Source organism: Schistosoma mansoni, chromosome W (assembly GCF_000237925.1).
Source record: "Schistosoma mansoni strain Puerto Rico chromosome W, complete genome".
Lineage (NCBI taxonomy): Eukaryota > Metazoa > Platyhelminthes > Trematoda > Strigeidida > Schistosomatidae > Schistosoma > Schistosoma mansoni.
In genome coordinates this window covers 40126061-40138053 of record NC_031502.1, presented here as the reverse complement: position 1 = coordinate 40138053, position 11993 = coordinate 40126061, and the positions used below count along the sequence as shown (strand labels likewise).

Sequence of the window (11993 nt, the reverse complement as noted above, 5' to 3'; positions counted from 1 at the left end):
TCCCAGATATATATGCGCTACGCAAATGTCATTTGATTTGTGTGAGGGCTGTGATACTGCCTCGATGCCCAAACCGAAGCAGGTAGTTTTCCTAGGGGGCCACACCCGGAGCCTTTGACCTGAAGGTCTGATCCATAAGGCAGTGGAGCATCGTGAGGAGATGCAGTCCCATGATAGCCGGTGACCAACAACTGATTCATACGCCATTTGTTCCCTCCGGATACTGGAGCCCATGTGAACTATTGATTTGGAATCAGGGTTTTCCAACTCCCCTAGGTGGACGTTTCGTTCTCTCAATTTCGTAAACAACAGTAATGCCACGAAAAAGCAGTGAGTAGGACTTCCCTGTCAGAGGCTATGTACGCTTTATTGGATAACGAAATTGAATAAGTCAAAAATAGGAGAATTGATTTTTTTAATACATATATTTTGTGCACTCGTTGATCAGAACAGACAATCAGATAATCGCAGCGAATGAAGCAAAGAAGAGAGAGCGAAGCAAAACGAAAGGACGCACAGTGAAGATGGTGTATGAGGCAAATCCATTTAATCAAACGTTATTCGATATTTATAATCAAACAATAATAAGTTTAAGACGTGTGATGAGTAGGATAAGCAATGTACACAAATACGCTCATATAAAAACATTCAGGGTTGATAAGTGAATAATTGACAAGATCAAAACGTGACTCAAGGAGAATGAATAAATTAGCCTGTTCAGAATCTAGAATAAGTTATGTTGGCCTAACATAGTAACCAACACTAAAAAAAATATTTATTTAGTTAATCAGCTTTTTTCTGGTGATTGTTTTAACTTTTTTCATTTCGAATTGATCATCTTTCTAATAATTTTCTTTCGTCAATATTCTTTCTGTCTTATAGATTAAACGTTGATAAACAAAATTGAACTTATTTGGTTACAAAATTATGAAATAATCAAATGTTAGATACAGATTTTCTTTTTTTTGTGTAATCTAATCGAAAATTACAACGAGTCTTCATAAACTGAAGCGAAAAGACACACACACAAAAAAACAAATAGTTTATTTATTGAAGTGAGTTCTATTTATATATTATTATATATTCTTGTTACTAATTATATACGATATATCCATAGATATATATAAACCTTGTAAAACTTAAACAAGTTCTTTAAATTAATAATGACACACTAAATGATCAAAGAGAAAACCTTACAAAGTCAATGAAAATAACTAATAATGGTGGACGGTGGTGCAATATTGTCGATTGGTTGAAGTTAGACATTAACACCGTTGGATGTCAACTCAATGGTCTAGAGGTTAGGTGTTCGTGTGTAAGACTGAATGTCCCGAGTGCGGGATTGTGGATGTGCGCTGCTGAGGAGTCCCATACTCAGACGAAACGGCTGTCCAGTACTTCCAGGCTTCTCATGGTAGTCTAGCTTTAACTGATTCATGAATTCAACCCTTAAATTACTACAACCTCCACGAAAACCTTTATTCTGATAATTTTCCCTATCGTTTTATAAGTTACCGGAAAATATAGTATACTCGAGTTGTAGAATACTGTTTTCAAAAAAATTACAATATGTTAGGTTAATACGTTTTGATTAGAAAACTTTAACACTATTGATTTTCGGTTGATTAAATATATATAATCTATTGAATCATAAGAATGATTGTTTATGATGAAAAGGGAATACCGATTAGTTAACATATTTATCAATAAAATAATAAAAGAGCAATGACGTTTTTTCTCTAAAAAAATTTCAGCTTCAATGATCATGTAAACAAATTTCTATTTTCAAATAAAAATAAAAACAAAATCTTTTGACAGATTCTCTCTGAAAAGAATTAGAAGAAAAACGAAAAAAAAAGAAATTGACAGTTATCGAACAACATGACCACTATATAACTTACTTACTTACTTACGCCTGTTACCCCTCGTGGAGGAGTATAGGCCTCCCACCAGCATTCGCTTTATATCTACCACTAAATAAGGGCAAAAAATTAAAATGTTTGTATTTCTTTTTTTTTTGGAAGTTTGTTGTCGAGTTAACACGCAACAACAATATGAGATGAATAAACTGTGTATTATAGTTCGTATATGAATTTGTCCAAATACAATTTGTGGAAATATTCACATTACTTTTTATCCAATTTTTAGCGTATAAAATGATATATATATCACATGGGAATATATGTACATACAACTAGTCTCTATCAATATGCTCAAACCAATAGTTATATTGATTAAAGAATGAACATAATGACATAACGATTAGTAGGATAATTTCCGCTAAATAATTATTGAGTTGTATATAAACACTAAAGATTAACAATGAAGGTTGAAAAACTGATAGGAATATACAATCTATAAATGTCCTACATAATAGAATCAAGAAGGGAAAAGAGAATGAGCAAAGTTATTTTGTACAAATAGCTCTGAATACATTATTATCATTGTTATACCTCAAAATTAGTTTGAAAGAGATAGATTTTTCATCTTTTCATTTATTGCTAATCATTCATCGTTATTCAAGCATACGATATCGAGTAAACAAAGAAATTAATAATGTGATGATTTTTAGTTAACTATGCTTTGAATAACTCGTTCATGCGTTATTAAAGGAAGTTTATTGTATATCAAATTGATCGAAATCGCAAAGATCAGTCCCATTGACAAATAAACATTCAGGTGGATATATGAAATGTCAGTCAATTAAATCAAGTGATCGAATTTGTTTACTTACAAAAAAATAATCTAAAACGTTTAAGAGGAAACTAGTTAGAACATCTGAAATCCTACTCGTATTCTATGCTTGTTTGATAATAACCTCAACAAATAATATGAATATTAGTAAACGTATAGCGCCAGCTTCTAAATCTGAAAAAATTGGTTATAAAGTTGACGTAGGATCCCTAAAGAGAAATAGGAAACTAAATAAAAAGACGTTTTTAAAGATACGCGACAGTCAATGAACATTCATTTGTTTAGACTAGATAAGTAAGCTTACTTTACTACAAAGTGTATTGAACTGTAAACTAATATATTTGATCTTCATTAATGTGGGTTTCCGCACACTATACGAGAAGTGGTGAATCCAGTAAATTAATCAGTAGTTATGTAATATGAAAATCAAATTCTTTTCCATAATATTGATTATGACTTAAATGAGTTGGAGAATACTGGTCAGTGGCCTATGCTCCACTGGGGGTAACAGGCATAAGTAGATAAGTAAGTAAGAGTTTCAAACACATTGATGATATAATCAGTGAGTAACCGGTATCATGAAGATAATTAAAGAGTTAAATTTATCCAGTTGAGAAACTTTAGTCTTATGTTTGAAACACTAAAAAATGATTGATTTGTTTCTCCGAATATGAATATATACCATAGTCAAACAATGTGCTCCTCTGTTCATATATGATTACAAGTAATTGTACAGTCGATAATCCATCAAAATTTGTTCCCAAATTAAAAAGACACTATTGTTGGTCATAAAACAAGTGAATGTTTTTATAAATTAACAATAACAGTCACTCTCTTTCTTTTGAATCTTATTTATTCACAGGTCAGTCATATTCTGGCATTGATTGGATCATTAGTGAAATTCAACAATATTCTATGTATTCATTACAATCAATTACCTTCATACTCCATCAACTAATGTTGTTGTACGATGTTTTTCCATGCTTTTATTTTTTTGTTTTTTTATTGTAGAAAAAAACTGAAATCCAACATATTTATTTGTAATCACTCCATAGAATTGTTCTTAATCATTGTGTATTTACATTTATCTCTTGAATTATTCATGATTAACATGAAAACTTAATCATTATTCCTTCTTGAATTCAACACATTATCCCTATTGTACCATAACTATTGGCTGTGAATGTTTCCAGTCTTTTATTTTCCAAAAAAGAAACACCATCACATTTAAATGTTAACCTCACTTCGAAAAAAAACATTCTAATGTTATTGTTCCTTTTTTCCTATTGATTTTATCTGTTATCACCGTTTATTGTTCTTTTTCATTTTTTGGATTCTTGAATGTATCCATTTCAATAAATTGTTCCAATCTGCTTAGAGATATAGTAAAGTCAATCCATTCATTCAATCACATAGAGACACATGTAAACAAATCAATGATACAAAACAGTATTTTTTCTCATAGATATACTTATGTTCCAAACAAATTTATCTATGTTCACCTCATGTACAAAAGATTATTATTATTATTACTATTATTATCATTACTACTATTGTTATTTTAAACATACAATATGTAATTGTAACAATTCATTGTACAATTCATTTATGTATAATGATTGTTTTATTAAAACAAAACAATTTAACTAAGATCCTGTGTATTTGAAATGATTTCAGTTTTTATCTTAGTTTTATTCTTTTCTCTCTTTTCTTTTCTTTTTTTTAAACTCATGTATCTGTTTACATTGAAAAAAAATTTTTTTTCTTTTTTTTAATTTCTACTTTATAAATTGTGACCTTCTCTCTCCTTCTCTCTGTTTCTTACTCGTTTGTTTGTTTACGTTGTTTTTATTTTCTTGGATAAAAAGATTGCAAAATTGAATGTTTCATATCTCTTTCAAATTTATGTATATTGATGTAATTGAAGTTGTGATAGAGTTTTGTGTTTTTGTTTTTTTTTTTTTAAAAAAAGTAAATGTTGTTCTATTTTACTCTTGAGAGTTTATAATTCTCATGTTGTTGATGTTAAAGAACGGTAATTAGTCAGTCGTTAAGAGAATTTGCTCAGTATTGTGATGAAGTCATAAATCTGAATTACAGTTTGATAATGCCAATCAGTGCTTATGTTTAGTCCTATAAGAAACGTGTCAGCTACATAAACATGCATTTTAGTGTTGATGTTTACACTCAGATTCAAAGCCATTATCTTTTAGTCTAAATGTATAGTGTTTTATCCCCTGAGCTACTGATATTAGAAAGCCACTAGCTTGGTAGACGAATATGACTTTAATTTTTTTCATAAGTATTTGAATTTTTTTCTGATTTCCTCGAATTATACTGCTAGCCACTATCTAACTTTTACTGAACAATATGCCTCCTAGTAAAATATTATTAAATGCTACTGTCAGAGTGAATAAATGTAAATCTTTGACGACATTATTCAGAAACTAAATGTGTATTATTATTCACTTGATAGTTAAGATGGAATTTCTGAATGCTGTAATTGGGAGAGTGTTTAAGAAATAGCGTTGACACATATAAAATAGATTCTAAAGGTCAATATTCAAGTGTTTATTCAAGCTGGATATTTCGTAACTACATGATTTTGTCATTTGTTTATGATGATCGTCATATGATCTTGGGTCAGTTTTAGAGTGCAGGAGTTCTCACTAAAATGATATATAATTTTTACCGTTATACATCTCATCATTAGCCAGGAATCCAAGACTTTATTTTATTATATAATAGCCTCAGTAAACTCTTATGATAAATACTACGAATAACACAATGATAGCCTGTTCTTTGAATTTAAGGCATTTATAAAATGATCAAATGTTTGAATATCTTGAACGAAGTTAATAATTAGAATACTTAATAAGCAAATCTGTATTTAAAGTTAATGGGAGTTTGTTGACCGGCTATTCTCGATTTACAAGTGACTCACTAAATATCTCATTTCTTCTGTTTCATTGTGAAAATCGTTCATTTTTTAGATTTTAATTCAATTCGGTTTTGCTATTCGGTAATTAAGATGTGTTTTCAATGGGACTAAAATCAGAAATACCTCGAAGGTAACCGAAAAAATAACGCTTGAAATGGAAGCTTTTTGATAGTGTGGTAATAGATATTCAGAAAATCTAGCAGAAAATATCCGTTATTCAACCACTTCATCGTTAGTAAACTAGAAAAATCATACTACATACTTGTTTATATTCTTTTTATAGCGAGTTATGTTGATTTTTAATTATTCAATAATATTTCGTTTAATTTGTTTAATTGCACACCATAATTTCTTAGGTTGTTGTACTAAGATATATATAAAGTGACCTTCCTTGTAAACCAGGTATTTTGGTTTTAAACTGGTATCAATGATGGCTATAAATGAAGATTGTAAATTTATTGAAGTAAGAAATGTAAATCACTTGAATTCAAATCTAATGCTCTAAAGGTTTTGCACTCAACACAAAATATGCAGCTCTTGGATTTAATCTCTAGTCATTCTAAATGCATATTTCATAGATATTTCGTCCTAAGACAAAATAACTGTTAGTTTTTAGTTTTAAATGATTGTCTAGATGAATTCAATCACTGTTAAACAAATTTTAATGATCATTTATATAAAGTAACAAAGTGATTATTGAAACACAGTTTTCATTCATTTCGACTGTCAATCTTTCAGATCAGTTTCAGTTTGGAAAGGACAGGAGGCTTGATGGCCTGTGTTAATCCTGGCGATGATAGTCTCTCAGTTGATCCAACTTTCTTTTGAAAGAGTCGACAGATGGAGCCTCAACTACGTGCTGAGGTAATGAATTCCACTCGTTGATGATTCGATGGAAAATCCGATAGTCAGCTGACAAGTAATTTGTTCTGGACTTGTGAACTTTTTTGCGGTGTCCTCGTAACAATTGTTTTGATAATAAATCAGTCGTCAAACCTTGCGGAGCAAAAGTGACGACCATACCAGGCTTGATGATACCCGTTTCAACGCGACCAACAGGAGGTTCAGTGCCATCCATGTTGTTGATTGCGATAATTTTTACCGATTTGGTTTGGTTTTTTTAAAAGAAAAAAACAATAGAAATTATGTTTATTAAATGAATCTTTAAAACAAAAATAATCATTCACAGATTCATTTGTTTGTCATAAATAGAATGATAAACATTTTTAAGAGTTTTTATTTCAATTACAGTATCTATAGTATCTATGTAAACCATCTAACTATCTATCTGTCTATCCGATTTACCTACCTAAAATATGATCAAGAATAGATAGAGTGAATGCGTGTGTACATAATAAGATATTTATCATAAACAGAAATTCTTTTCTAATAAGTACTGTCTTTTACTTCAATAAGCGAAAACATATTCACATAGTTAAAAAAGAAAAGAAGAAATAGGGAGAATAAACAAATTCGTGTGACGAAATCAAACAAAATTCTAAATCTAGTACTTTCATCATATCGATGAAGATCAGTTAAGATTTACTAGTTATGTAATAAAAAACACAACAATAATAACAAGAATAATGAATCAAATCAAAATTTATTCATTTTCTATACTGGTGAAAATATGAAAAGAAAGATTACTAATTATACCAAGGTTTTGTTTGTATATATTGTTGAGAATGATAAAACCATTAAGGTATACTTTGTATTAACTACTAATGTATTATAGTCATTATAAAAAGTTTGTGAAGATCATTCAAAATTGAAGAAAGCATCAGTTCTTTCGAGATTCCGGGTATGCCTTGTTGATGAGTGTCAACTTGAGGGAAATCTAGTTTTAGGGTATTCTAAAAACTACATATAATCATATCTCAACACTATGCAAAAGGTTATGAGTCATTCAGACTAATGATCATGTTGTAAGTCAGTCGACATATGACCACCTTTGTCCATTGTTTCATGTAAGTTGTTAGCTTAGGCAGTGTTACCCAATCTCACAATTTTTCTACAATGATCTCATCGATGAGGTTTTGGGAAGAGCGCTGATGATTGTAGGTAGTAGTGGTGTAAATCTGTTATCTGTAGATAGACTTTTTGACTTTGAGTATGCGGATGATAATGTCTTACTGTGAGATGATGTTCAATCATACAATACTCATTTGATCAGTTGGGAAAACATGTCTATAGGTATGGCATAGCCTTCGCACCTTCTAAGTACAAAGTATTTTTCCGAAAATTGTAGGACCCTGTGCCTGTTATTGAGTAATTAAAGGTAACCGAAAGTTTCGTCTATCTGGGTGGCTGTGTAAGAGCTAATGGTCAAGTGAGTGATGAGATCAACTCGCGTGTGACGAAAGCCAGAATAGCTTATAATAATCTAAATTTTTTATTCTGGCTGAAAAATGTCTATGTACACTGCATTAGTGAGAGCAGCTTTAATCTGTGCTTGTGAAACCTGACATCTTCGAGCGGAGAATGTCAAGAGACCCCCTTTATTTGATCGTCGTTATCTCCGAAGGACACTCAGTGGTAACACTATGTTGGTAATGCTGAGTCCCAGTGACTATAATTTAACTTATATAACTATCACTAGACGTTATCAGATACGACTCAAAATACAAGTGACTGGAGGTTCCGCCGTAAATTTCTATTATTGTCTTTAGGATGTATTTCTCTTAATTGAACTTCTCTCTTCATTATCATTATTACTTTTCAAACCTCCACACACTAATACTTATTCAGTTTTTCTTCTATACTTGTACTTATCTTCCTTTTCCTATCTCTTCACAATCTCATTTTTATTGTGTGGCATATATAATTGTTGGTGCTTATTTGTACTAATGTTCATGTGTTTAATTAACTTTGTTGATAGTATTTGAGAGCACTAACTAACTAGACAATCATAACATTGATTATAACATAGTGATCAATCAATTATAACAGTCATGGTGATGTTTATCATCAAAAGATACATTCTTTTACGGGGAAATAAATGTTAAAAGAAAGTGATAGTAATTGTATTTTCATCTTTTATTCATTTCATTTGTCCAAGTAATAATGAAATATTCAAAGGAATACAACGTTTATAACATTAACTGACAATCATCCAAGTAAACAAACGGTAAAATAATAGACAAGTTAAAATTATTCACATTACTTTTATATATACATAGTTCTATGTAAACAGTAATATAGATTACTGGTTTGTTACTTTCCAAATAAACTTCTCTTTATTAAAGCAAAAGAGAGAGAGATCTAATAAGTTAATTGACAGAAAACATTGTTATTCAAGACAAGTTGGTTGTTATAGTCACAAACGATAACAACAAAACTGTTAATGTCGTCTACAAGTACTTTTACGATGTTTTTTTTCTTTGTAACATTCAGTAAAATTTGCTTACAAATGCCTTTTGTTAGCCTAAATTCATTGGCTTGCATTTCCATATATATACAAATATGTATGAAAGCAAACCAAATATAGTTCATGCTAATTAACTCTTTCATATATATGTATTAATCAATCTAAGCTACAATTGGTTTGTTTTACATAGTTCAGCTCTATATATTACAGAAATTTTGACTACTTTTTAAGTCAATTAATTGTTTATTAAAATGATTATTTTACATTGAGATAAGAAAGTGATGTATTGATCATAGTATCCTGTCTAACAGGTATATAAAATATAGTTACTGTCTATGGAACAATCAATGCATGAAATTTGTAATAATGTCAACAATTTCAATGTAAATCTTTTACTGAATTAACTGACCAGTAAAGAAGCTCGGATTCGTTTGCTTAGTGAAAATTTTATATAGTTAAGATCATGAGTCAATTGAAGCTAGACCACCGTGGAAAATCTGGTAGCACTGGACGGCCGTTTCGTCCTGTTGTGGGACTCCCCAGCACTGCGCATCCACGATCCCACCTCGCGGGATAGGACGAAACGGCCTTGCAGTGCTTCCAGGTTTTCCATGGTGGTCTAGCTTCAATTGACTAATGATCTTAACTATATAAAATTGTTAAAATCTCTACAAAACCCCCTTGTGCTTAGTGAAAAGTTGAAAACATTTAAATTTCAATCCCCGAGATTATTTTAAATATAATTTTCATAACAAAATTTATTCGATATGCCCCGCACTCAATTTCAATCACGCAAAATTCTCTTATTTATTTTCTTAAGTCTTTTTTTCATTCATTTAGACAGACTTTGTTTAAAGTTTCTATTCTGGTATACCGTAATGCTTATTGCTTTCAATAAAAATCATAATTCTATGTTTATTGGGTAGATATCATCACGTTTTTACATAAAATAATTTTAAGAATCTCAATTCTTTTTGAAATTATTAGTTCGTATAGATTGTTTTTAGTGATCTGGTACACATTGCAAATTCACTTGGTATTGTTTACTTGAATCTTCCCATTGATGTTTAGGGCTACAAATGATCAATCTCTTGTTGGTATATGTGCATCTTGTTTGGATTGCCTCGATATTAACTTAAGTCACCAGTTTTATAAGTAAAGATAGAGAATGGGTAGCAGTAGAATTCAGAACATGCAGGATGCATATTTGCCAATAAGGGGTTGAGCAATTTCAGTCCTAAACATCAATGGGAAGATTCAAAAACAATACCAAGTGAATTCAAACTTCAACCCATTGCACAAGCAAGTGGCTATCAGGACTCAGTAGCTAAGTGAATAATGCGATGTCGTTTGAATCAAACGGTGATGGAATCGACTCCCAAGGTGAACATCAGTTCTGACATGCAGATGCATCGAACTGACGCGTCATGCACAGGACGAAATGCGCGTCCCAGATCCACTGCTAGCCACCATCCATTTTTGCTTATAATGCTTGTCACTGAATAATACCATTTCTGTCCTGGACGGCATTGTAATAAGTATTTTAACTAATGAATTGTAAAAATCAGTAGACTTTCAAAAAATGTTCTTAACTGACTAATTTCTTATAAATCTGAATTGTATCGGAGAAATTCAACATAAAAATGGATATCTACTAACTTTGTACACTTAACATTCAGAATAGAGCTTGTTAAAAAATTTTCCTAAACACCAAAACCAGAAATTCTTATTCGACATGAATTGTACTTTCCTTTCAAGGTATGTTGAAAAGAAATAAAACCTTGGACCTTTTTTATTATTAGAATTAATGCCAACTTTAACGTCAACTAATTTTTGTTTATACTTTTAGAAATTAATACATAATGAATATAGCAAACTCTTGAAACAACTATTAATATTTTGATGGAGTTTTGTTCTCTGAGCTGTGTTGATGATGTCGTTTAAAAGGACGATGAAAGCTCCACGACCAAACCATCCAGCTCAGAGAACCAAACTCCATCAAAATCATCCACCTAAGCTACAAATCTTCTCCACCATCTCACAACCATTAATAAAATACTATAGTCGTTTAAAAATCCCAATCATATTAAAAGACTAATATTTGAACGAAGAATATTCTTTTCAATAAATTCTCTTCAGGTTCTACAATTATATATCCAAATTAATAATCCGAAAAATGGCAGAAGTTCTAGAAATTTACATTTTCGTGCTCGTGAACACCTCCCAGCGTGGCTAAGCAAAGGTCTGATGAGGAAAGTAAACAGCTCGATTTTGGCCCATTTAGTACAAACTGGTCATAGTGCCAGTATAAACCAATCTTTTTCAATTATTTATAGGGTCAGTAATTTTTAGCCTAAGCTTGTTAGGCTTAAAGTCCTTCAAACGGCGGAGGCAGTAGCCATCAGAATGAAAAAACCTGAGCTATGTGTACAGAAGAAATATCTCCAACCCCTACTTCTCCCTTGGCCAACCACAAGGCCAATTAATGAACAATCATCTTAGCTATTGTATGACCTAATTTGACTATGTACTTATGACCTTTCGTAGTCAAATGTAATTGTCTCTTATCTTTATTCACAAATCTTTGTATTTTATTATTATTATTATTATTATTGGTTAAATATCATTATTAATCCCCCCTAAACATGATTCATTCACATCGCATTGATCCCTCCTTATTACGTCTCACTAATTTTTCACACATTTAGTCTTCCACTTGATCGAATTGTAATTGCACTATCATATCTCTCTCACCCTATCTAACCCATATTTATATTCTGATCACAGATCTTAAATTTTCACTTTACGTATATACAGATTCAAGTTAACATTCTATATGAGTCATATCAACATTAACAATTTTATAGTATACGCTTATAAATGATCAATAAGCAATAATAGGGGTTAAAATTTATTATGTATCCTTCATGTTGGTTAAGAAGCCTGTGTGATGTTTGAATCATAAGAAAAAATAAAAGTAATAAAATTTAA

General features: G+C 30.8%; 1 protein-coding gene across 1 annotated transcript; it reads right to left on the bottom strand.

Moving 5' to 3' along the window:
- Positions 1–5938: 5938 nt before the first annotated feature.
- On the bottom strand, positions 5939–6713 carry Smp_135320 (putative hypothetical protein; the record flags this gene model as incomplete). Its single annotated transcript, XM_018789683.1, has 2 exons — positions 5939–6069; positions 6632–6713. The coding sequence occupies 2 exons, from the start codon at positions 6711–6713 to the stop codon at positions 5939–5941; spliced, it is 213 nt and encodes a 70-aa protein (XP_018655101.1).
- Between the last annotated feature and the right edge of the window lie 5280 nt (positions 6714–11993).